This window comes from Centrocercus urophasianus, unplaced genomic scaffold (assembly GCF_019232065.1).
Source record: "Centrocercus urophasianus isolate 14NV4802_14NV808 unplaced genomic scaffold, USGS_Curo_1.0 seq_16, whole genome shotgun sequence".
In the NCBI taxonomy this organism is placed as follows: Eukaryota; Metazoa; Chordata; class Aves; order Galliformes; family Phasianidae; genus Centrocercus; species Centrocercus urophasianus.
The window spans coordinates 34,817,208-34,845,057 of record NW_024884711.1 but is presented as its reverse complement, the minus strand read 5'-3'; the positions used below and the strand labels follow the sequence as shown (position 1 = coordinate 34,845,057).

Here is a 27,850-nt window from a genome sequence, read left to right as displayed (position 1 = left end):
GGGTGGTCTTAGTTCTTGGTCTTGGTGTGACTATACGTTACAAGTCTCTCTGAACGTTTCGGCAGTTACAGTTAAAAAGCATTTTTAATGTAAAACATTATTTGGAAAACATTTTAGGAGAGGTTGAGAGGACTGTTTTTTTTCCCAGTTCAGAGAAGAGAAAGGCAGTTTAGAGAGCTTTCCTTTTTTTAGCTTTAGCTTTTAGATAAGTGTGTCTTATGGGTGATAATAATGAAGATTAAGCAAGACTCTTCTCACCTGGGTGCAGTGGTAGGGCTGGAGGCAACAAACGTGTTGCAACAAGGAAAATTCCAGTTTTTTAAGGAATGGACACTGACACCAATGGTTCACAAGGTTCTCCTAAGGCTGGAGTTGAGTATCTCTTGCAGTGCTGGCCAGAGGACTCAGAAATTACGAAAAGCCAGTCGGAAGTGGTGCACTTGTGCAGCATATTTGTTCAAGTGATCTATACCAGATATTTTAGTAGGACTCTGGACATCAGTTTTATGTTCTGTTCTCCGAAACCCAGTATGGCAAAAATGCCCAAGATGAGAATATTATGCAGTGAGCACGCAGCTGGCTGCAAAGACGTGCTAGCCATGTTGAGCAGCAAATAACATGCTGCAGTTACACATCTTAGTCTATCCAGCAGCATACCTTTTGCTCTGAGGTCACCTGCGTGCATACATGTTCTTACCCTACAATGGAAACAAGTCTGTTTCTCACAGGTAGGAGCACGCATGCAGACTGCCACTCTGAATTAGTTGCTACATTGAAGTTCATGACCTTGCTTGTCTTTGAATTTGTGCATGTCTCTGAGCACTGTGAGCAGTTTTTAGTACTTCACTGGCAAATAAGGAAGACATATCAAGTATAGTCCCTGAGGACCCTCTTAGGTTAAGGACTGTTCAGTATTTTAATAAATGTGAACTGAAATACAGGGCATTGCATAAAAAGCGAAGATGGGCTGTCAAGTACTTTGAAAGTCAAGGCTACGGTTCAGTCTTTATACATTTATAAACTGTTCTGAAAAAAGTGAAATGCAGTCACTACATCTAGAAAGAAAAATGTAATTTGCAAAACAATACTAGTGAGCAGCTCATTGCACAATACTGCAAGAAGGGTTTTTGCATAGTTAGAGTGCCTCTGGGGTTCGGGTTCTGCCACCAAGTGCTCCTGTGGGATCACAAAGGTAGGTCTGAGAAGGAATGCAGAATCTGGGGTGACAAACTCTGGTGCCAGACTTGGAGAAATCATAAACTTGGAGAGGAACAAGAATATGTGCTCAAGACTATGAGCAAGTGTTGGAAGGACTGATCTATTCAGACAAAACTGGTAGTCTTCAAATATATTAATTTTAGCTTGTTCTCAATGTCTAGTAAGAGAAGTTTAGCTGGCATTTCCTGGGGAAAAGTCATTTTTTTATAATCTGTAGGCTGATAAGCTTTTCTTACAGCTTGTACAACAAGCAAGTCTTTGTGGGAAAGCTTCAGAGGCATCTTCTGCTCACAGCTAAGTAGTGACATGTGCTATGCTGTAAGGCAGGAAGGCAGTCACTGTGGCAGAGATATCCGGCTCCTGGCCAAGCCATTGGCTTATTTTGTAAACACAGGAAAGCCACTACTTGTATCCCTTGTTAAATATGCATCTTTTCTTAGCATCTCACAATCAGTGTTCAAAAAATCCAATACTAAGCAAAACAGCTTAAGGTGTGAGTGCATAAATAAATGTGAATTTCAATACTTCAAAATTACACTTCATTTTACTTCTCTGATTTGATACAAGTATCAATCTATTAAATCCCAAATGCATATTCTAAAAATTAATTTGTTAATATTTATACTGCTTTTGTTTAATAGACTGGAGCACTGCGTGTTAACTAGCAAAGAATTGCAGAAGTAAGTTTGTATGTATTCCATCTTCAAAAATGATCATAGAATCACCAAGGTTGGAAAAGACCGCCGAGATCATCTAGTCCAACCGTCCACCTACCAGCAATATTTTTCCACAAAACTATGTCCCCTAGTACCACATCAACACATTTCTTTACTACCTCCAGGATGGTGATTGAATCACTTCCCTGGGCAGCCTGTTCCAGCACCTGAAGACTCTTCTGGAGAAGAAATTTTTGCTAACATCCAATCTGAACCTCCTCTGGTGCAACTTGAGGCCATCCCTTCTAGTCCTATCACTACTTATGCAGGAGAACAGGCCAACACCCACCTTGCCACAATTTTTTTCCAGGTATTTGACGAGGCTTAATAAGGTTTCCCCTGAGCCGCCTCTTCTCCAAACTGAACAATCCCAGTTCCCTCAGCTGCTCCCCATAAGACTTGTGCTTCGTTGCCCTTCTCTGTACATGCTTCAGTGTCTCGATGTATTTCTTGTAGTGAACCGGCTAAAACTGAACACTGTACTCAAGGTGCAGCTTCATCAGAGCTGAGTACAGGTGGACTATCATGTCCCTGCTCGGCTGGCTACACTATTTCTAGTACAAACCAGGATGCCATTGGCCTTCTTGGCTGCCTGGGCATACTGCTGGCTCATATTCAGCCAAGTGTTGACCAGCATGTCTAGGTCCATTTTCTTCTCACAGCTTTCCAGTCACTCTGCCCCAAGCCTGCACTGTTGCCTGAGGTGTTTGTGGCCAGAGTGCAGTACCCTGCACTTGGTCTTGTTGAACTTCATCCCACTAGTCTCAGCCCATCTATCCAGCCTGTCCAGATAGGACAGGGCCTTCCTACCACCAGGCAGATAGTTCCTCTCAACTTGGTGTCATCTGCAAACTTACTGAGGGTTCACTCAGTCCCCTCATCTAGGTCAAAAATAAAGATATATTAAACAGGACAGTCCACAGACCACCAAGTCCTGTGGAACACCACTTGTTATTGGTTGCCAGATAGATTCAACTCCATTCAATACCGCTCTCTCTGCACAGCCTCCCAGCCAGTACTTTACCCAGCAAAGGGTGTACCTATCTAAGCCTTGGGCTGCCAGCTTCTCCAGGAGAATACTGTGGGAGACGCTGTTGAAGACTTTACTGAAGTCTAGGTAAACTACGTCAGCAGCCTTTCCCTCATCCACCAGGTGGATAACTTGATATTAGAAGGGGATCGGGTTGGTTAAGCAAGACCTATAAAATATTATAAAAAAATAAAAATGATTATTATAAAAAAATAAAATATTATAAAAAAATAATCATTTTCAAGTGTTGAAAGACTAAGGAAGAAAGAGAATAGACAAGGGAAGAAGAAAAAAGTGAGTTATTAAAAAAAAAAGATGTCTGGAGCTTTATGGGATGGAGTTGTCTTTAAGGTTGAATAGCTGCTTATTAAATGTGGAGAAATTGAACCACGTTTATAATGCAAGATTATAGTATTGCTGAAGTCAATAGGGGGTTTTCAACAGCTCTGCCAAGCTTTGAGTCAGGTCAGCTTTCCACACGGAGTTTCCTTGGTCAGAAACTCTCATTGGAACCAATGTGAAAATGAGCTGTTCAGGTGTCCATCATTCCAGTGCAGCAATGGGAACAAAGACATAATGATTTAATGACAGCCATTCCCACTTTTAATAACCTTGCTAGGTTCCCAGAATTTTCCTTTACTGCCCCAGATAATATTAAAAGAAGTTAAAGCTGGGGATTACATCAGGCTGTAGGCAACTGAATAAGGGAGGTTTCCCATGGATCAGTTGGAGGAGAAGATGTGGCAGTATCCATTTTCTCACCTTTGGGTGCTTTAGCCATTCAGGAATTCTTATTCAGTTATCCCTGTAGCTCTGTCAAGGATGTGATTATTTTAAAGCCAGACTTATTGAATCAAAAAAATCAGTACCAGGTGCTGCTTTCTTCCATGAAACTAAATTTGTTCTCTCTGCAGTGCAGTTCTGACTTGAGTGATCTCCAGTTGGTGTTTTCTCCAAGTGTAGCGCTCTGCTGTTAATTTGGGATTGTTGAGCAGTTTAAAAACCATGTGTTTTTGATGAGACCGTGACACGTTTGTAAAAACAAATGGATTTTAAACTGCTTAAGTTTCTAAATTAACCTTTAATATCTTCAATCTTCTCGGTATATCATCAAACATAATACTATAGCTTCTTGTAGGATTAAAAAAACACTGAAACCAATAAAGATTTATTGAACTCTCTGTATTCTTTAAAGGAAGCCTTTGTATTCATGGGGCAGCTCAAGATTTCTTTCCATATGGTGAAAGATTCTTTGAGTACTGATAATGAGGAGTAATAAAAATACGGTATTGTATCTGATATCTGGGGGTATTTTGTTTCATAGCTACAGAAATATAATACAAGAGAGGTAATAAGGAAGGGTTATGAAGATGTGAAGTATTGAATTTGAATAGTTTAAAAAGTCAGATTGGATTTTACTCTGAATTTGACATGTTAAATAGATTTAATGATCACTTGAACTAGAAGCTATTATGGAAATTGCAACCGTATCCTGAGAATGTTCCAAGATGTACGTGTGTTGTTGGTGGTGATATTTTGTTTTCTCCATTCCTTGAATGAGTGGTAGTTTTTTTCTCTTTTTTTTTTTTCCCTAAGGGAACTGTATTTATATAAAAACATTTTGCCATTTTATCCAGGCAAATATCATAGAGTAGTTGTGCCAGTCCCTTATATTTTGTTAACATACCTTTATTTACATTGTGATAAAACTGTTTGTGGAAAGAGTTTGTCATCACACATGTATCAATGAGTGTAATAACCATTTCTATACCAAATGTCTTGATTACTCCTCTGGTTCTTGTTACTTCACTGTCAGTAAACAAGAAGCAACACAGTGCAGTAGAGGAACATGAATTTCAAATGAGTAGAAAATGCTTTTTCATAGTATAGTCAACCAACCTGGTGTTTTTGGTTGGTTTTTTTTTGGTTTAGGGTTGCATGGTGTGTGTGTACGTATTGTACGTTGGAATCAGGTGCAATAGTCCTATTTATCCAACTTTTTTTCTGAAAAACACGAACATAGTATTTATAGTTACCAATTCTAAAATGTGATAAACACCATGCTTCGAGGCATCCTTAGTATCCAGCATCACCATCCTACAGGAGTAATGGGAATCCGGGTCTCATTTTGCTTTACTTTGAGGCAGGCAGAATCAGTCTGTGGGGGGTGCAGGGCAGACATGAATTACTTGCAGACAATTTTCCAACAGGAGGGGGTGCACAGTTTGTCAGATGTACTTCCTAATTCAGTCAGTCTGAAGTGAGATGATGGTATTGGAAGAGTATTACAGAGTTGCAGAGCATTACGCTGCTGGGGCTCTGTGCAGCCTGAGCACCAGTCTCATGCACAACAGCAGCGTACTCACCATCCAAAAGAAAGTGGCCTGTGAGTTATGTTTTGACCAGAAGCCCAAGGCTTATACTTAGAATACATCCTTAATTACTCTGAATTTATGCTTCAGTGAGAGCATTATTGTTTTTGTTCTTAATTCACAAGAAACCTTGTTCCTCTCTCTGTTGCATTTGCAGCACGTGAACTTACATGCTCTTTTTTTTCAGATGGGACATGTTTTGGAGATAGACCTTCTCTTTTGCTGATTACTGGAAAAAAGTTGCTTTCAAATCTGTCTTTTGACAAGTGCTTTTGAGGGGGATGAAACAGTGACAGATGGCTGCTGGCTGAATAAGCTTGTTTTTAGTTTGTGCTTTATTTACTCTCATGCTCTGAATAGGGCTGAAAGATGATACAGAGATGAAGGAGTGGATGAGAAATAACACTCCATTAATTTATTGCTTGATTTCATACTTTTTAAAAGATCAAATTTGTCCCTTCTCCCACCCATCTCTTGTAAATCTGAACTGAACTGTGTAAATAAGATGAGCACCAGCTTCAGTAATGCGTTGGGTTCATGTTAGGGGCAGATTAAGTATTTAGAGTGAGAGTACAGCATATATCTACAATTTTCCTACAGATATTTTGGCTTACAGTCCTGCTGGGTGCTATGAAGGTAACGAGTTCAGCTCATAGTCAAGAAGTGAGGCAAGGACCCACCATCGGCTCTCCTGGCAGTCTGGTGTGACCCAGTCCATGTCCCTGTCTGCAGACAGTGCCCTGGGTCTTCCTCTCTATGAGACTGTACGGGCAGATGGAGTTCCTCTCCATGATACAGTGGACATCTCCTGGGGTGGCTTTCATAGCTCAGGTTGATGCCAGAGCTCAGTTCCTGAGAGTTGGAGGTGGATGTGAGCTCAGGCTGTGGTTCAGGTCAAAATTTCTTCTCTCTATTATAGATTATGGTAATTAATTCTGCTAGCAGTCATGGATTTGTAGAAATGGGAAATGATTGTATAAATGGGAAAGGAGCTAGGGAGTGTGGAGTTTACAAACAAAAGGAAAAATGTTGTTTAGATTAACATAAAATCCTTGTGCTTCTCCTTCCATACATGCAGTAAAAGGATGCACAAAAATAATACGTAGCTACTGTGTTATCTTCTGGAAGATGTGCATACAAGTTGGGGATCACACTTCTGGAGCCAGACTTTTGATCAACCAGTAAAACTTGGTCGTTAGTGGCTGGATTTGGCTCAGCAATCATACAACACAGTTCACAACTGGAAGTAAAACTGAGTATTTTTTTGTGATCTTGGGTAACAGCTGATTCAAAGCAGGCACAGTGGATGCAATGAATATCAACAAACTTCAGGTTCTGATTCTGAGATAAAGAACCAATGCAGCCTTCATCCTTGGGGAGATCAGACACCTTCAGGTTGTGTTTGTTCAACCTTTTTTACTACTTATTTCTGGGGACAATCAGGGCTGAGCAGCTCTGAAGTAGGTGTCTGCAACTGTGAATCTCATTTTGACTGTGATTCAAAGTCTGTAAATGTAAACTTTTATTTAAAAAAAAAAATTATTGAAGTAAGGTGTTGCCTTAAAAATGATTGTTTGTACTTCTGGAAGAGGAAAGCTATGTGGCATTTTACAAAGACAAAGACTTCAAAATGTGACTCACAGAGCAATTTTACTTGTCTCCAGGAGGTTCCAGTACAGGTGAAATTTGGGAGTATATTTTGGTTGTATGCCATGACAGCAGATAGTCCCACACTAACTTTTTTCAGAGCAAAATTGACCTCAACAAACTTTTATGAAATTTAATGGTGAAACCTGTAATGTCATTGCATTGGGTCTGGAACAGTATATAGTCCCTATAGCAGTACTATTCCCAGACTGGTAAAGAGACAACTCTGCTTTTCTTGCAATGTGTTCTAAGAATCCAAAAATGAGCAGATAATGTCTTGTGAACCAGAAGTCATCTAAGATCTGGGGTAACAAGTGTAACTTGGAACTGACATGCACTGAGGGTTTTGGGCTGTCTCTGACTTTCAATCTAGCCAGGCGTCTCCGTGCCACATCCCACGGTGCCCTCACAGCATTGGTGTTCTGTGGCTGTCCCAGCTGTAGCATAGTGAGGGTGTGTGCAGGCAGCTGGAGGCTCTTTTTATCTCTGCCCAGCCTCCGAGTGGGAGCTGGGTAACAAGCCATTCCTTCCATATCTGTTATTGAAGTAAGGCTTTTGCAGGCCTGCAAAAGAGAGTGAGCAGCAGCAACTGAGTGATCTTTGAACCAACGCATGAAGTTTATTTTTAGTGCATTGTGAAGGAATGAAACTGTTTACCAGTTTCTGATAAGCTGGAGGATGAGTAGGTACACATATCTTGTTAACCAGCACTATAAGAAACAGAAATCAATCTCTCAGCAGTTTTTGATGTCTTCTCTTTATTTCTCTGCTTTCGGGCTTTTTGGAACCAAAATCTTAGGAATGTTTTCTGTGTTTAAAAGCTTTTTCCATCAGTTAAAAAGTGTCATTAGCTTCTCTTATTCCTATCCCTTTTGAGCTCTGATCTTTAAGAGCTTCATTAGATGACACAAGGATTTCAGGTCAAGCACTGCCAGACTTTTAGGATGATTTCCATCTGAAGGGTCTTGCATAGTGAAGTCTCTTGATGTTTTATTTAAAATTTAGTTAGGCTCTTGACTCATGGAAAAATAAATAAAAGTGAAGGGCTTACTAGGAGTGCTACAGTGAAAAAATGATGGAACTTCTTTTTCAAATGAACAGCATGACATTTATCCGTGAGAAATATCCACTAAGTAAGCGTATAAAGTTTCTGCTCTAGTTTGATATAGTAGGCAATATATCTCCGAGTACTGTACATACAGTTGATTTACCTCTACCTATGTTTTAAGTTCAGCTTTAATGTAATAAAACATAAGCAGTCTTCCCATAATCCTCCTTTCCCATAGCTCTGCGCTTTGTTGTTTAGAAGGCAGCATTACAGTCAAACAAGTACGTAGGTTGGTTGGTCTGAAAGTAAGAGCAAATGCTCAGCTACAAAACATAGTCACCACCATTAGCTATGGATTTTTGTCAGCAAAGAACAAGAGCCCACATGTCGTGCTTGTAAAAGTCTGCACTAGTGGATCAGGATCCCTGGAGAGCAGAGGCACAGGGCTGGAGGCCATGGAGAGCTCTTTGCCCATACTGGGAGCAGGGCTGCCCCGGGTGTGGGGTGTCAAGGCTTCAAGCCAGCAGCAAAGGAAGGGGAGGGATGCTGAACTGCTGAAAGCCTCAGAGAAGTGAAGATTGAAGATGTCTCTGTGAACCTGTATGAGTGTTTGTTTACTACAGCTTGGTCTGCATGTCTTGTGTCAGTGAGAGTTTGTACTTAATTCTGTGTGTCTGTTGGTGGTTCATCGCTGTGGTGTGCTAAAGAGCAAAGCCAGACAGCCAATAGGAGATGAAAAAGATGTGCTTCATTCACATCCTTGTGGGGCAGAGAATGGCCACTGCGCTCCGAGAGAGCGGCTGCCCAGGAGCTGGGTGGGCATGGGGATGCACATCTGGGCTGTCCCACCTGCTGCCCTGGGCTCTCCTCATTCTCAGTGGTTGTGGGCTGGGAAGACCTGCGTGAGGTTTACCTGGCTCAGGTCTGCTGCATGGCTCTTGGAAGGTGTGCTCAGAGTGCATGCAAGCACACGCTAGCTGGTATTTTTCTTATTAAATGAGGTTTAGGGCAGGTTGTAGTACGGATATTTCTACGCTGTTTACCAGGGATGTCTGCATGCCTGCTGATGTACAAACAAGCTACCAGGAGTCTCATTTCCCTGCGTTTTACCAAATGATTTTGTGGATGTGAATTCTGTGCATGGGATTCCTGCTAAGGACTGCGATGAATATTCAATGACTCCTCAAACCCCTGAGGCAGTACATCAGCTTCATTCTGCAATCTGTGCCGTGCTCTGTGTGCCATGTACAGGCTTTGGGTTCTTCATCCTCGCAGAGCTAGGGCTTTGTTCCATCCATTTCCATTCTTCTTTTTCAAAGTTGGAATGTTTTGTGAAGGGTCAAAAATATTTTTAGCCAAGTATTTTAATTTGTTCTTGTGCTATTGCCTTGTAATCCTCCCCCTATGTGTTCCAGCAGATGTTTTAAACATTTTCTGGGTACATGTGCTTTCAAGGTTTTTTTCTGAAAATGAAATAGTATTTACCAGGCACTGAGTCCTTGTGAAGCAAGGTTATTTTCCTCTACTTTAAACCTCCCTGTTCTGGCAGATGTCTTGGAGTTCTAGGACAAGAGACTCTCGGCATTTGCTGTATAACGCAAATAAAATTGGTGCATAGAATTTGCTCTGTAAGGAGCAGAGTTTCTGAGCTCTGTGGGAGGAAGGCATTTCACGGACTGTGTTTTCTGTAGAACTTCTAAGTTAACTAAGTAATTATATTCAGTAATGCATCTTATACTATGTCAAAAAAGTGATGACTTTTTTAAGGAAAGGTGCCTTTTCTTTCTATCTTTTTTTTTTTCTTCTTTTCTTTAAACTGGAGGGTGGCATATGTCACATATAAAGAAAATGTGATGTGTATTTGATCTTAAAATCACAGCTTTAGTGGGATTGATGTAATTTTCACTCATGGATAGATGTGCTTTGGTTTTATTTCGATTCTGACCAGTAAAGTTGTGTTTGTATCACTTCAGCTGTAACTATGCTTTCCCAGCTGTATTGCTGGGAAATATATATTTATATAAATTGCTTCCTTATTTCTCTTTTTTTCCCCACTTTCCTCCCACCCCCCACATTATTTATGTTGTGACACCTGAAGTATTGTTTTTAACAATGAATGGGGGTTGGACTCGATGATCTCTGGAGGTCCCTTCCAACCCCTACAATTCTGTGATTCAATTCTGTGACCTGCAAGAATGTTGGCTGGTGGCACGATGCTGCTTCCTTTTGCTTCCATCTGCTGAATTCCAGATTCAGAAGCCAGGGGAGCTGGGTTAACATGGTGTTTCATGAACATTTTAGATTTCTGTTCTGAAAATTTCTGTTTGTATCAGCCCATGAAGAGAAATGGAGAGGGAAAAGAAAACAGAAGATGTGAAGAATTTAAGAACAAAGGAGTATGAGTCAGAAAAGCAAAAAGGAGCTTGTGGCAGGAATGCTTACCTCCCCAGGGACAAATGAAAATACATAACAATTTCCTTGATGTTACTTTGCCATACAAACAATTATTCTAGGAGACATGTAAATGATGCATGACTGTGAAAGAGAGGGAGTTTACTTCTGCCCTCCCTCTCTCCCTTTCCTCCTCTTTGCAGGATTTGAGACATGGTCCATGGCAAAAAAAGCCAAAAAAAAAAAAAAAAAAGAAAAAAAAAAAAGAAAAAAAAAAGAAAGAAGAACAAAGCTTAAAATAAATGAAAAGGAGGGAGAATCCCAAGTGATTACCCTTTGTTATTTCCTAAGTGTTAATCACAAAATGAAAAATGGTATTGTGTGTAATCTTAGATTTGTATAAGTGCATGATGACATTTTGAATTACCTTTCCTGAAACACAAACTGTGGATGTCTCAGACACAGCAGACATTCACTGAATTGCATAGCTTTAAAAATGACAGTCATGGGGCTTTGATGGATTCTCTGTCTCCTGAAGTCTTGAAATTAAAGTCAATATTTTTCTGTATTTCCAGTAGAAGTTAAAGACTAAAAGCAGACATTATTGCACCGTGTACCTGGGCTTATATAGGTGTTTGACAGGATGATCACAGGGTGTCTTCAGGATTTGAGTTGTGAGGGTTGTTTGGAGCCTTGTTGTGGTGCTGCTGCGTGTGTGGTGAACAATTCTTGTCATACTTGGCCTTGTGTTTTTCTCGTTTGACATTCTTTATTTTCCTACATTTTCTTTCTTTTTTTTTTTTTTTAAGTTGTTGCAGTTTTTCCAGCTTTCTCATGATTAATCTGTTGGCTCCAGCTGGTCCTGTTGCCCTCTCACCTCCAGCTTCCCCTCGTGTGCCTCCAATATGCCTCCACTGCTGTAACTTGTAGGCTTCCTGCAAGCCATTCAGAAACCCTCTTTCACTTCTGTCCATGCCTGGTTTTGTTTGTAGGTGGATGCTATAGTTTTGGTGGTGATAGCTTTTTGTTTTTCAAACAGTTCAGTTCCTCCTTCATGCAGACGGCAGCTACAGAGTTCTGTGCTGGATTCCTCCAGCACAGCTTGGCCTGAGTTTCCTTCCAGACTGACAGGAGACTGATCTGCTGCCCCAGAGCCAGGGCTAACATCAGTTCTGCGTTAGTGCTTTATGCTTTCTTGACCTGTTAACAGAAGCTGATCTGTTTTGCCTCAGCTAAAAATTGAGCATCTTGAGGCCTTTTCTCTCCAGACTATTTCTCCCCTTTACAGCACTTTGTGGAGAACTGCTGGCAGAGCTGTACCAGTGAAAATTGTGATTGCAAGGGTTACCAAGTGGAAAAGTAACTTGTACCTCTGCCTGTGCTGGGGGCTTCGTGCTGTGGAGGCATGAGTGCTGGTTGTTGGGCCATCAGTGCAGAAGTCCTAACTTACCTTACAAATGTGGGTTCATTTTTTTAAGAAGAAAATAGATTAAGAATGTATGACACCATGGAAATGCAAAGTATTGTTACAGAAGCCAAAAATGATGATGTGAGAAAATAGTGTGAGAAAAGCAGGAATGCCTGTATGCTTAGGTTTTTATCCCTTTGCTTTTACAGCAAAAGACTAAAAATACTTATGCAATATTAATTCAGGATATGCAGCAAATTGGCATTTGGAAGCATTCAATTTTCTTCATAATTGTTCTCCATTTACTTGGCCGATTATCAGTAATTTCAGGGAATTAGAGATGCTCCTTTCATAAGTTTCTAGTGAACTCTTTAGAATTGTCAAACAATAACAAACCTGCCACTTAGGCAGCAATTTTCCCTCTTGCTGTCCTCACACTAATGTTGTACTGCTGCTTTGGAAGGCTAGACAAGCAAACTGCCACAGAGCAAATCAGGAGACATTTTTTTCAGCCTCATGCTGTTTCTGAATTTTGATCCAAGAGCTTTTCTCCGTGTGTTTTGTTCATGCAAAGGCTTTTATCTTCCCGTGTGGTTTGGGAAGGTTGTTTTTTCTTGTTAGCAAGATTTGCAAAAGTATATTTTACTAAAGAACTTAATACTATATCTTTGTAGATTAAGCTTGAATTTCATTATTAATCCCCAAATGAGTCCCAAGGCTTGTAATTTAAAGTGTGTGGTGTCCAGGTCTTCCATTTGCCTCAGCTGTGAAATGAAAAGAGAAAGTTAAAAAGGAAGGGGGTAGTGAAATGTCTTTTACTGAAAGTATGTAACTGCTTCCTTCTCTGTTGCCAGACCGCAAGGAGCTGCACAGTTCCCAGGGGTGCAGCTGCTTTTCTCTCCATTGACGTTGCAACAACAGAAGTGACTGTGCTTGGTCATGGTATCTGGTCCCATCTTTGCTTTTGACCCGTTAGTTTCTAAGGGATGTGTGTAATAGCTTGCTTTGGATGAATTGTAGAATCTCAGACATGTTTGTGTTGGAAGGGACCGTATAGACCACCATGTTCCAACCCCCTGCCGTGGGTTTGTTCCCATCCACCAGCTCAGGCTGCACAGAGCCCATCCAACCCAGCCTTGAATATCCCCAGACATGGGGAACCCACAGCTTCTCTGGGCGCCTGCAAATCTCAGAAAAATGCAAATACCGGTTTGCTTTGTTTTAGTCTATCCTTGGATGAAATTGATGTCATATTCATGCAAAACGCACAACGCTGCTGAGATTCCAAGAACTAAGAAGTAATAAAACTTGGAGGAAGTGAGGGATACTTGATGCTGCTTTTGGAGCTGGGAGAACCAGAAAGGCCTCCAAGAGCCCTTCCTCCTGCTGTTTGGCCTTTTCCTCAGAAGCAGAACCCCTCTGCTAGAAATGCTCTGTGAAGGGGTGGCAGGAATACTCCCCCATTATGAAGATTTGATTTGATTTCCTGTACACGCTTAGTCTTGGGTCCCCTTTTGAAGTTTTTGAAAAGGTTTGCATTTTGTACATGTATTGTGTGACGAATGGACTTATTTTCTGTGCTCCTACGTTTGAACTTTGTATTAAGACAAAGGGTGTTAAACGTTCTTTGGAAATATTTCCAAATGCTTAAGAAATATACAAATCCAAGTCACATCTGAGATGAACTATGTTATGAATTAATGACTTTTTAAGTAGTTTTACTAATTCTCAAAAAGATTCACGATGTAATGAACTTATTCTCAAAAAGCTATTTAAAAACATTAAGAAATATTTTTAGTTTAAGTGAATATGGTTTATACTCACATAAAGATCTCAACTAAATCTAATATATGTACGAATGCAGATTTATTTATGTTCTCTGGTGGACTTAAAAAACATCTGCATGAGCAGTTATCAAGTTCTCTTTTTTAAACAGCCTTTTTAGTTGTAGTAATGAGTATCTTTGGTACTATTTTAAAAGGTATATTTTTTACCATCTCATATGAAATATTAAATACATTAGCTCTTACAGTTGCCCTCAGAGTTTACATAAACACAGGCAAGTAAATAATAATCAATTTAACTTCTTTCATATGTTTTCACATGATATTCAATATAGCTACATTTATTAAGCACCATATGTAATGTAAAAATACTGTAGTTTGGCAAAATACTATTTGAAGAATTCCTTAGGATAACTCAGATTCGGAACTAAGTAACTGCTAGAGAAGAATGGAGCTTTTTCCTGCCTTAAGCACATGGACCCCTTGTTGTATGCTGCAGAGGAGCTGATGATGATCTGAGGTCCTATAGATGTTCTGCTTCCCATGCATATTTGGTGAACATCCACACGCTGTCTACAAATGTCATAAGGATCCACTGGCTGCAATATCTATGTGCTAGGGAGCTTTTAATGCCAGGAAGATTTCTAAATTTGAATGTAAGAAAAAAAAAAAAAGATGATACTAAGAATTGTTCCTTAAAATCCTTCATTCTCAAGTGAATTAAAAAAAAACCTCCATCTATAAGAGAGATGCCTCTCTTCTGTTTAGCTTTTTTTTTTTTTTTTTTTTTATTTTATTTAAAATAAAATTTTTTTCTTAAAGAAAATAAAATATACCTAATTTCATTTTATTATGCCCCCTGTGGTTTTTAAAAAAAAAAAAAAAAAAAAAAAAATCAAAATTTTGATTTTTGCTTTTGGCTGTAGTAGCAGTACCTTAGAGCAACAGCCTTCAGTTGTTTGTGTCAGTGCAAGAGGACTACATAAATCCTTAACAGTATAAAATGAATAATATTCATAATTATGTTGTAGCTTTTTTTTTTTTTTTTTTTTAATAAGATTATGCCTGCTTTATATCTCCTTTCTTTGTACCGATAATCTCAACTTGTGGCTTATTGTAGGATGGTATAAGGAGTGAGGCTTGTGGTGTGGAGACAGCTTGGAAAAGTTAGCTGATGGGAACCTTACAAATTCTGGCACGAATTATATACCATAGTATTTCAGTAAATATCTTCTGTTAGTTCTGGCTGATGCTGCGTCTCCACTATGAAAGATGATCGTCATCACTAAGCGAGAACCAATCACAAATTGTGATGAAAATTGGCAACTGTAAGCCTGTAAAGTCATTGATCCAAAAATTCGTGTCTTTCATGTAGTGAGATTTCTTTCTGAACTTCAGCTGAGGTTCTTTTTATTTGCTTATTCTTGGTTTTGAACTTTTAGGAATAATTTTTGACTCTCTTCAGCCTTAGCAATGTGAAATGAAAAAAAAACAAGTGAGAAATCAGTAATTAAGCACACAGAGTACTGACATGATTCCAGGGTGAAAAAGGGAAGAGGGAGGAAAATTACTGAAGTTTCTCCAAGGTGTGGAGAATTTTTTGTGTTTCCAGAAGAGAACGATTCAGGCTCCCTGTTGTTGTGAAGGCTTAGTAAAATACATGTAAATGCTCAGCTTTGCAGGTATTTAAAGCAGCAGAGAGGTTTCCCACTACTCATTCAGCGTAGTTTAAAAAAAAAAAAAAAAAAAAGGAGATATCGTTTATAAGTATGAAATGCTTTTAGTAGGGAAGAATTAAAGCTGTCTGTTGGTCCATCATCCCTTGGAGAGCAGCAGATGTTCCATTTTAGTTTCCCACCGTGGGCATTATCTAAACAATTTCACTGACTGCTCCCACTGTAGTCTAATTTGCCTAACTCCCTATTTGGCTACCGGGGACACCAGAGATTTTGCAGGAAGTGGTTTTTAGCCTTGAGAACTAATGAGAAGATTTCAGCTTTTAGTGCTGATAGCTGGAGATCCTTATTCCCCACTCGTATAATTGGAAGGACGTTGTCTGTAGGTTGTTTGTAAGGCAGTAGGTTTGTGCTGTCCCCTGTTGCCTCTCAGGGCTTCCCAGACCACGCTCTGACCCACCCCAGCAAAAGGCCAGGCACGGCATCACGTTTCTGCCCTGGCACGGCAGCTCCATCACTGCGCATCCATCAGTGGGAAGGGTTGGTGGCATTTCACCTCAGTTAAACACGCAAATACTTGATTTGTCTTCAGGGACTCAGCTTGGTACTTGGAGCTGAATGATGGAAAACAGTGCTCTCACCTGGAGATCCTTATGCTCTGAGTTCTGCCTTTGAGCTGTGTTAGTGTGAAGAGCCATCTGCTAAAAATGTTCATCTGAGCATGCAGGATGATGTGACATGGACTTTTCCTCGCTCTGCTTAAGCTCTTTTGGTCGCCTTGGTCATCAGTGGCAGCTCTGAGCTCAGTGAAACATTAACGCACGGGGATTTGATAAGCTTTAATGAGAGAATGTTTCATGAGTATACCAACATGTTTCTAATAATCCTAGTAAATGTTTCTGTCATGGAAACAAGAACAAGTGACATTAAGATTACAGAAGCTGTTAGTCATTTTTAATAGTGTTCAGGACTGTGTACACTGTGCCTTGTTATGAAAGTTCTTTCCAGGTTTTTTTTTTTTTTTTTTTTTTTTTTCCAGTATCCAGTAGTATTTGTTACTTCCCACATCTTTTTTCGTCTCTTTTTCATCTACAGTTCTATATAGATATGAAAATGTATACATAGATCGTGCTTGACAAAAAATATTTCAATTTATTGCAGTATAATATTCTTGGTTGTCATAGCTCTCATGGTTCTGTAAAAACCTGTCTGAATAAGTTCTGTCATGAAGGTATGTGGATTTTGGGCAACAGGTGTTCAGATCGACCTGAAGATGCTAATATCCCAAAACTCTTGCCTTCAGCTGCCTCACAATGGTCTGTGAGCTGCATATAATCTGTTCATCTTCATGTCTTAAAAACCCTCAGTTGGCTTTGTGATGATTTTTTTTTTTTTTTAACTTCTCCAAAGTGCAGAGAGGCTGAAGCTGGCTGTGCCCCCTTGTGTGGGGAAGGGAGGCCGGGTACTCAGTGTCTGCTCCATGTGGGGGAGGCTTTGTTGTGTGGAAGTATGCAGATGCACCAGATTAGCATCCAAGCACTTTCAGATATGGAATATTCATCTGATGACTAGTTAAGAAATACCTCTTAATGTTTCAAACGTATCCAGGATAAAAAGCATTTTTGTATAACTGATTTGTGGCTCAAAGATTTAAGATACAAATAGCATCCTCACTGCCATCTGTTCTTTACCATACCCTATATACATGCTGACCTATTCAGTGACGGTGTGATGCTTTTACCAATCCACGTTTTCTGTATTTCTAACCCTCAGCAGAAAAGCTCTATATTCTCATTCCCTTGCTGTGCAGTGTTGTTTGCCAAGACAACTTTGATGGGTAGGGCCTTCCTCCATCTTGGGGCAGGAGCGCAGCGGTGCTGTTCATGGGCAGCCAGGATGTTCCTCTAGGGCCATACAAGCCTTTATGTTTGAAAAGTCACTTAGCTCTGTATATGAGGATCCAATGGGTGTTGTGTTGGGATCTGATCGAGAGTAGGGTGGGAGATAAATTGCTGCTCCAGCTTTGTAAGGCTTTGTGTAACAAGATTCCCTGCCGATTGCACGCACACCTGCTGAATTACAATCCAGCTTATCTAACTCTTTGGAATCTGGATGTGATCCATGTACAAATTTCCACCTCATGCAGGAGGTGATGTATGAGACTGTGTCAGCAACAGATGTTGAAAGAAAATTTGATTCTTGGGAAAGTCATCGTCAATATAGGCTGAAGAAGCTGACCACTAGTTTTGAACTGATATCTTGCATTGCACAGTAGTGGCATATTTTGCCCACCGCTGTTATTCCTTATAGCCACTGCTGGTTTTCTCTGGTTGAAACTCAATCATGAAAGAACCATAGTGTGTATTATACACATTACAACGTTTGTGGTTCTTCCCCAGTTTTTAATTCCTTTTTCCAGGAAAAAGTTGGAAGCTTCTTCCTCTAAGTGAGCCTTTCTAATCCTACAAAAAAAATTTAGACCATGAGAAATGTACAATTTTCAGATCATGGTAATTATTCTCACTAACAGTAGCATCGCTACTTTTCAGTTTTAGGGGATTTTTCAAAGTTGTACAAGAATAATATCTGCCAACTTCCTTGGTGTTACCAACTCCAAGTAGCGAGATTCTTGCCTGCACTGCAAAATCACTTTTGAATGAGGATACAGGAATACAGTGTCTTCAATATAAAATAGCTAGAACTAAATATCGGTAAGACTCTTATTAGCTGGGCTTCCTCTTTGACATAAGCAAAAATACTTCAGCTGTAGTATAGTTGATGATACTTCTGTCACACAAATGTTTGAAGTGTGAGCAGAGTTCTATCTGAGAATAATTTGCCACATCTTGGGGGCTGTAAGTACATTTTTCCTAGATCTCTAGCAATGGTGTGAAAATAGGTAACAGGATAATCCAGAATGATATGAGCAAAGACACGATGAATGCACCCCCAAGACTTAGACTGCAGCTCATTAAAACATACTGAAACATAATTTTTTGACAGAAATGAGTAGAACATTTGTAAGATCTGACATTTTTGTCTTTTCTTTTGGCATGCAAAGATATTTGCATTTAAAAAAAAAAAAAAGCCCAGAGAAAGAAAATGGAGATAGTGTAAGTAATTAAATTTTAATCTCAGTTTTAAAGATCTTTCACTAATTAGTTTAAAAGTCAATCTCTAAGTAGATTGAGTTTCAAGGTGCAATCATCTTTTTCCTCTTGGATATCAGTATTCAAAAGTAAGAAGAAAGAATATTAAAGAAAGAAGGAAGACTTATTTTAAGCCTTTCAAGATAAGAATTTAACATTACTTCATTATTAAAATATCTGTGGCAGGGTGTTGTGTTCTTATTTTTAAATTTCAAAGTCATTGAGCAAACATGGTTGAGAAAATAGGAAACTCAGATTTTACTAGAAGAAACTGAAAATGATACTAAGTCAGTTACGACTTTTTTGCTTTGTGATAAGACTTTTTTGATGAATTGGTTGCATTCTTTTTACTGTCATCCATTCTTCCGGAGATTATGACTTTTCAACTCTATTCTGGATGGTTTCTGAACAGTATGACCAGAATAATAGTTACAAAAATGAATAGCAATAGAGAATTAAGGTAAAGTTACATATTGCTTAACACTGTGCAAAAACCTTGGAAAATCTATAACTGTGTGTGACACATGCAAGGAAAACATGTTTTTTTAAGTGAGATTGCTAGTAACAGAAAATTCTTTTAAAATTAAAGATGCCTACTTCTGATTTGTACTATTTTGTTAATCTTGAAGAGAAGTGCTGGCTAATGTTCATTGCTGTTAGATTTAATACAGCCTGTAGATAAATTCACAATCAGTTGTTTTTTTTTTTTTTTGTCTCCAACTGGTTTTCTTCACTCTGAAGAGAACAAGTGTTGAAAACTGAGTTGTAGTCCAGCTTGTGACAGCCTCAGTATTCTTTGGAAGTTATCATCATCTTGCCTCTAGGGGCTTGCAGGAATGAAAGTTGATCAGCTTTGGGGGATCTGAGGTTTCAGAGGTCATAAGGGATATTTGTGTTTCACTGTGCCCAGCAGAGTGGAATGAGGAGCTGGACTGGGCCCACTGAAATTCAAACCACTGCCCTCAGAGCTGTGCTGCTGTGTGAAACTCCATGCTAATCTGAATATTTGTGTCAGATATTTCAGTTAAATATTCATGAAATCTTAGCTTGTACTTTCAAGTACTTTAAGCTGAAAGAAACAGCCCTGTTCTCCAGTGCCCCAGGATAGACCTAATTAATCATTTTTCTTGAAGGACGATGAGGACTTGAGTGCTAGGATGAATTGGCTGGATGGCACAAGAAGGGAAGCTGTTCAGTCCCTGTCTCCTATCCTCAGGCAGTTGATTGTTGCTGAGGTAGGATCTCTGTGTGTCTAGTGTATACAACACAATGTACATACGTACACATTTGCTTCAAGTACTGTCTAACTTGAGAACTGTCCGTGATGTCCTACTCTTTTCCGCAGAGGTTTTTCGCTTTTACTGAATCATTGTTTTCCCTGAGAAAAGTCATGTGAGTGTGGAAAAAAAAAAGTCCTATTCAGATCTGCTTAATCAGCCTTGGGCCTGGTAGCCTGTGTGAGGTGGCCAGAAACAGCCTTAAGTCTGTTTTTTATATCAGTGTCTTAAACTCACTACATGCCGAGCTGCAAACTGCCACGGTAGTGAGGAGCTGAAACATCAGTTTCAGAAATCCTCACGGTGTAACATTGTCTTGGCTATGCTGTATCCACCCATCCATATGTATATATAAATATTTCCCCAGTCATTTCTGAGAGGAAATTGGTGAGGGAACATATATATTAGCTGTGCACTGAAAGACCACCAGCCTTTGCAGTTCATGGTTGCAGGCGAAATGAAGCATATGGCTTTATGGATGAAATTTGCCAGATCCTCTCATGCTTTTGCTCGTATTCTTATTTGAAAATCAGAAAAGGTGATGACCCTTTTAAAATAAAAATGGAATTGCTGGCAGGAAGTGAAGGTACAGCTCTGTGTTCCTAGCATTTAAAGATGGTTATAAAATGTACATTGACTGTTTTTATAATTTATAGTGAAACTGCTGTTGCTTTTAATAAAATGAGACTTCCAGTCAGAGTTTCATGATTATGAATGTGAGCATTTTGTTACCCAGCTTGGATTTATCCTACAAATAACCATTTTCTAACATAGCTGTGGCCGTGTACATAACTTAATGGGATTCTCTGTCACACATAATTCTTTCTCAAGTTCCAGTGTTGGACTTGTTGCTGAATATTTAAAGTCCTTGAATCTGGCTCAAGAACTGAGTTAGTGGTGACTTTCATGATTTTTAATTTAATTTTTCCTTAATTCTTAGACTTGTAAAACTTCCTGTAATTCATTATTAGATTTACTGTTTCAAGTGCTTATTTAAAAGGCACCTTAGCTGCAGAAGCAAATCAATATTTACAGTGCATTAGTGCCACAGAGAATTTGAAGCCTTGTGATTAGAGTTCATTGCTGTTTTATCCACTCTTCAAAGAAACCACAGACTTCAAACGGTATCAGCCATCATCCTGAAATCAGTGACATTGCATTGGTCCCATACATACTTCATCTAGTGGTTTAATTATTAAGTTCTTTTCCTTTGATTTGTCTTCTAATATTTTAAAGGATATCCTCTTCAAATCTATAAATTTAAGTAAACCAGATTGCAACCAGCAGTATACTGGTAGAAAAATCTGTTCTGTATGTGCTGTTTTATTGTTGTAAACAGACAGTATAGAAACTGCACTTGAGCAGCCTGTCAGAATTAGAATTGAAGAATACAGGAGATTTACAGGATATTTACAACTTGTGGTTAACACAGCATGAGTAAGATTTAATTCCTGGATTAATACCTGGTGAGGTATTGTCCATTGCCAAGGAACAAACACTAAAGCTCTTTGTGTTTCTCTCATTCCAAAAAATTAATAAAAATTACCATCTGTAAATTTATAGTTTCACACTGGAAATGCATAGAGGTAGAACACACATATTTTATAAACCACTCAATTGTGAAGTTTGTTTGGTAATATAAGTCACATTTCCTTATATATGAAACCGTTTTCATAAGGAATGACTAGAATTGATCAAGCTGTATCTTTGTATTGACAGAATTCACTTTTTAGAGAAGTGTTTGATAAATGCCTCAATACATCAACAGCTACCCTTAATAAAATGATATGGGCCATACTAAACAGCTCATTAGCAAAGAGATTTTTTAGAGAAAATCTTCTGATTAGTGTTTTCTTTAGAACATTAATATTTGGGAAATGTGTTGCATAGTCAACTTTATGTATTGTGAAAAGTCTCTGACAATTAACATGATTCAAACTCTGGTGTTTCAGCTACAAAGAAAAAACCAATGCAGTCAGAATTTGTCTCTCTTCTCCAGAATTATTGACTTCCATTTTCTTCCTTTATTTCTTGGTTGGGAATTCAGCTTCTCTTCTTACAGAAGTTCACTGAACTGAACTTTTGTTAAGTAATTTGAAGAAAGAGTGTAAAACAGAAGAACATTTTGCATTCGCTGTGCTTATATATATAGATGTAGGAGCATAAGGAGTAAGTGAACTCATGTTTGAAAATTATAGTTCCCTGTTGTAGGGTGGGTAGCTAAGGCAAGCAGGATAATATGCATGGGCTGCTGCTTGGAACAAATATAGATTGGTATTTTTCTTAAGTGGCACACTCATAGTACAGACCTTCTTTCTTGACCAGGCTAATCCAATAAATGAGAGTGCATGTTCGGAGCTAAGCCAGAAGCACAGCCACTGCTGTTAATGGGTCACTTCATTATGCTCTGTGCTGCTGTTGCCAGTCACCACAGCTGTGGCACCTTTGTTATATAGATCTCTGGTGATTTGATAGTGTACTTTTATTATGTTTACTATCTAGGAGGAAATGAGCACCTTTGCCTTCAGCTGCTTCATGAAACTTGAAGTAGTTGAAGACAAAGCAATCAAAGAAAAACTCTCACTTATGAGTTTTATTAGTATAGACTGAGTAATCAAACTGTAAGTAGAAGTTGACTCATATATATAAATAGTTTTCTGCATAATTAACGTGATCTTTCCTGAAATATTATTTTATTTACTCCTTGTTGCATTATACTCTTGTATGTGTATTTATAAAACAGAATTCTTTGCTGGAAATTAACTGTTGTGAACATCTTTGTAATGAAAATTTAAAAAAAAAATTCAGAGGAAGTGGAAGTAATACAGTATTTGTGGGAAAAAACACTAATTAATCCTCTGTTATCCTTGATTACTAGGTTTGACTTGAAATAGAACAACTGTTCTCATGTTTTGCCATGTACCACTTGTGCATATCTCAGCAGCATGATTCCTAATTCTTTCAAAAAACCCCAGCCATGCATGTTTTTCTTTTTTTCTGTGGCATGATCGACCATATTTCTCTGTGTCTCTATAATGCTGTGTAAAATAAGATTTTGTATTTTAATATTGTTGTATGAAGCTTTAATATAAAAGCATGGTAAAGCTTAAGACTAGTCACTTTCCAGACTGCTGCCACTGTGTTTTCTGCTGGTACTGAGGGACATGAGCCTTCAGCTTCTCCGGGAAATATTTGATCATGGCACTGAAAAATAGTCCTGGTTATCATTCTCAGATGTTGGCTGTTGTGCCTTTCCCAGTTCCCTGCTGCTTTATATTGCCATAGTTTTCACCTTTTTTTGCTTTGCATTCAAGATTCTCAGTCAGCAGTAAAGAGAAATAAAACTGATAAATCACCTCACCTCTTTTTTGGTGCTGATAGGGAGAGTGCTAAAAGATCACAAATACAAGTAGTAAAACTTCTGTTTGGGCACAGACACTACATATGTGTGGATATTTATTGTAGGATAATAAATGAAATTGGAAAAATGAATTTGTATTTCAAGAGACACTAATGCGCCATCAGAGTTTCCAAAACGTTGACCTCCACTTATGTTACAAATCCCTTTCTTTTTCTGTCTACCTGCCTGTTGCATTGTTTATTATTAACAAAATCTTTTTCTCCTGTCAGTTATACTAGTTGGAAAGCTAAGGGAAATGGGCTAAATCGGCACAGATTTTGTTTCAGCTATCAGAAGAAGGAAGAATGCAGAGCAGAAACCGATCACCTCCTTGTGTTCTGAGAAAAGAACAGAATGGATGCTTCCAAACGAGAGGAGGCAGCCTTTCCCTGCAGAAAGGCTGCTCTGCCACCTCTTGCTCGCTCTGGCTGGCAGTGCCCACACAACAAGCATGTTGATGCAGAAATGTAGTCTGAGTCCATTCCTGGTTTTGGCATGACACTGTTCGTCTACTTGCTCTTTGTGTTACTTCAGTCAGTTGTTCAAGGTTAGGTGGTTTTTTATGTTTTACACAGCAACCAACAGGTGGTAGTGATACCATTTTTGTACTTATCAAACCAAAGAGCTGTACTAGGTTAAGAGTTTTGTTTGTCCCTCATTTTCTTCTCATGCGGTCAAGCAGCGAGACTGGTTTTAAAAGCAACAGACCTTGTCCTTGAGGAACTATGCTGAGGTCGATAGCTGCTTACTCTACAGTATCACATTCGGCCAAAACCACCCATCCAGAGCTTGAAAAAAAAATTCTGATGTGGAAAACATTTTAAATCTAGTAAGTGTTTATTTACTGTCTGTTTCTTTCTTCAGATATGCCTCTTCATGTACGGCGGAGTAGTGACCCTGCACTGATTGGCCTCTCAACATCTGTAAGTGATACAAATTTTTCTTCAGAAGAGCCTTCACGGAAAAACCCTACAAGGTGGTCCACAACAGCAGGCTTTCTCAAGCAGAACACCTCTGGTGTACCCACTACACATGACAGAAAGGTATATTTTGGTACACTTCTTTACCCCTCTTCATTCAATAAATAATGTGAAATATACATACATTTTGAATCTTTCTGTCCTCCTCTTAATGGGTAAACCTTTATTTTCAGGCCTTGTCCAGCCACACTGTCAGCAGAACACTGTGCCAGTTGCACGGGTACCTTTTGAGGAAGCCCATAGTGATACCCACAGTAGGCATTTCAAATGTTTGATTTTGCCATTAATTGCCATTGAAGCTCTGATTACTCCTGATTCTGCCAAATAGAACCTAAATACCGTCACACATTTTCTTTGACTGAGGATAGACGGTGTCTATAATGATTTCTACTGATCTCTGCAGCGGTCCTGATATCAGTGAATAATCTGCATGCCTACAGCTAGTCTGGCCCTGTCTTTCTGGCATACCAATGCTCACTTTCATTTTCCAAGTCAAGTAATTGTAACAAATACTGGTACAAACTGGTACAAATGTTACAAAATTGTAACAAATACTGGTACTGTAACAAATAACAATTTGTTATCAAGTAACAAATATTACAAATGCTATTTCTCTTTGTTAACGCTATTAAAACTAAAACAGTTTACTTTATGCCTATTATTTGCTTCCTGGGTTCAGTATGTCTGCCTGCAGTCTTTTTTAGCTTAAGAAGTTTAAGAAGAAACTTTAAAGAAAAAAATAATTCCAGTGAATCATTTCTATAGAAAGTTGCACTTTTGGTTGTCATTCTGACTGCACAGCCCAAAATCCTGTCAGAAAAGAAGTAGCTTATGATAGCTATAATATAAACACAACCCAAGAACGTGCAGCCAGGACTCCCAAACTCCAGATAAAGAAGTCTTTACGTACTGCTAATGAACTGAGCTATCTTCCAAGGGCTTTTGATTATTTCAAAAACAAGGCATTGAGGCCCACATTCTTACAAAGGTTTCTGTTTAACGTGGTGTCTGTAGGTTTCTCCTTGATCAGAATTTCAGGTAGGTAAAGGCATATTTTCACTTGTGCTGATGTGACACATGAGTGTGTGTTGTTTTGAAAGTATTTTATAGTATTCTGATTTGGAGAAGAAAAGCGATAATCTAATCCCTTCGAAGTGTTACTATTTTCAGTTAATTTTTCTGAAATGATAATGAAACTGCACTTCATTACTCTACTAGCACAGATATTGGAGAGCCATACATAGCATAATCAGATTTCTTTTAGTATGTGAAGTTAGCAGAAATTGGAGAGAATTGAACAGCAGCTGATCTTTCACACTCGTGTTCTTGCATCATTAGTTGTTCATTATGTACTTGCTCTCGATTTTCATGAAAATATTTGATGTCTACTGAAGCATGATGACCAAAATGGAAAGGAATATATGTGATCTCATGTTGTGATGGGAAGCTAGCAACAAAAGAACATTAAATCAGGAAAATGGTGGAGAACTAATGTACATTTGTTAGCACAGCAGATACTGGTAATTGTTTTACTGGCCTTTTATTTTACATACTGTATACATCAGTCCTTCAAATAGAACAGATTGCTGAGTAGGTTATTTTTAATAGATAAGATGCAGTAAACAACTGCAATTGAGTAATAATTGCTTGTACACCATATGTTATGAATTAATACTGAGTGAATTTGTATGTTGTTTGTGTTGCCAGCATCTTGATTTCTTCATGTGAATCAAGATATATTAGTGAATTTTACTTCTTTTAGTAATTGATATTAATAATTCTCCTTTCATATCCCAGTACTAGCAGCAAATTTATTTGTATTGTTATTCTAAAATTCATTATTTTCTCAACATTGAAAGTATCTATCTCTTGTGAAAGTACTAACATTGAATTTTTGAAATACATTTAGATTATTTGAACTATAACAACTACTCAGTACTATTTGTTTTCTTAAGCTACTCAGATAACAAAAAGAGATGGCTGTGCTTTGTTTCAGACTGTTTCACTGATTATAGATGACACAGACATTTCAAGCAAAGCAATGAGAACAATCTTAATTTTCTGCTCTGTGCATTGGGCTTGTGCACCCATATATCTTTTGTGGGCGGTTGGCACTACGTAATGTTTTCACTGCATTTCCTTTTCTTGACAGCACAAGAACATATGTTCTTGGGTTGAGATTTGCAGCACAGTTGTAGGTTAGCAACTTTACCCCAGCAATATCTATATGTCTCTCACAGAAACAAGAAAAGGGTTTCTGGGAGAGCTGCCAAAAGCTTCATCCACCTACTGACTCTAAGAAGTGACATTACTTTCAGCCCGTCACCTCTAAAGAGGAATAATTGACAGGTAGAAACTCTGTCCAATTTTTGGAGTAATTAGCACAGAGAAGCTGCATGTATCTGGCAGAAGGGATTTATTTCTCAGGGGCAAGTGAGAGAAGACTCCTCAGTGGTGTTTATTTCATTTTGGGTAAGAACAATTTGAAATGGCAGGAAAACGGGCAGATGCCCAAGATCAGATGAAATTAAGAGGAATGCTGCCATGCACTGAAAGCTGTGCAGAGCCAGGACGTATGCCAGTAATTCTGGGCACATGAAAAGAGAAAAGGGCACTGGGAAAGAGGAAAAATATGGGAGATTTGAAGGATCCTGTTGGTGAACTTACAGTGCCTTTACGTATTAGGATGGCAGTGATTTCTCATCTGCTTTTCATACCCCTTTATTGAAAAGAAACGTTTATTGTTATGATATCCCTGTACTCTCTGTGCTCCTTTTGAATTGGAATTTTGACTTTTTCTATTTTGTTTTGTCCAGCTGTACTTACACCTTGTAAGAGCAACTTGAAACCATATATTGATGCTTTCTATCCAAGAAGTACTCATGTATTTGAAGAATTATCATTATTGTTTTTTTTACAACTCATTGTAATATTGGAGACTGTTGTCAGCTAGGTAATTCCTGATCTCTTCCTTCGGTGTCCTCCTTAGTGGTCTCAACAAAATGATTAAGTGTCCTCCTTTGTGCAGGTATTTACAAAGTTAGCTCATGATCATCAACCATTTTCTTAGGTAAATTCAGTTCTCAGGATTCTTCTAAAAGTGAATATTAAAATGACTTTCAAACAGAATTTTGTGATCGAGATGTATCTGTATTACAGTGATTCAGGGCTTGACTTAATCATGTCTCTTGCTTCCTTGAGCCGTTCTAATGAAACAAGAAATCTCGTAATAAAAATATCTTCTCAAAGGCCTGCAGTGATACCTGATTTGCAAGCTGTAATTTTGTTTGGATTTTATTGAACTATACAGTTGAACAGATTTTATGCAGCTCAAGTGCACCAGACGTGGTTCCTTCCATCACAGAATATTTTTTGATGTCGTTTTCTTTTCTGAATAACTGTTAATTTGGCTCAGTCTTAATAATGCAGTATGAAAGCCTACTGACTTAAGTAGCTGCCCTTAAAACATGAGCTGCACTAAGGAAAATCAGGTTTCCTTTCCCTTAGATGTTTGTGTTAGTATACAAAAACATAAATGCAACAACTAGATATGTTTTCTCTTATAATGACTGTGAGTTAATTATCCCCTTTCTTTTTCAATTTGCACCTGTGTTTGTGATGAAGAGTTGCATATTATTACAAATTACTTATTTGCTTATCTAGTTAACCTGTCTTGCTTAAGACAGGGATATAACATGGCTACCTGGCTTATGAAATATTTCCCACAGTGACTTTTCTGAGTTTGATTCATGTA

General features: G+C 38.6%; 1 protein-coding gene across 17 annotated transcripts in view; it reads left to right on the top strand.

Moving 5' to 3' along the window:
* The window catches only part of PARD3 (par-3 family cell polarity regulator), a 426,318-nt gene that overhangs the window by 140,480 nt on the left and 257,988 nt on the right, over positions 1–27,850 (top strand). For 9 of the 17 annotated variants that reach the window (XM_042816950.1, XM_042816944.1, XM_042816943.1 and 6 more), the window contains exon 4: positions 23,981–24,159. In XM_042816950.1, coding sequence (XP_042672884.1) covers positions 23,981–24,159 — 179 coding nt within the window. Of the gene's footprint in view, positions 1–23,980; positions 24,160–24,269; positions 24,351–27,850 lie in introns of all 17 variants that reach the window. The other 8 variants (XM_042816941.1, XM_042816936.1, XM_042816935.1 and 5 more) reach the window with 1 other exon arrangement.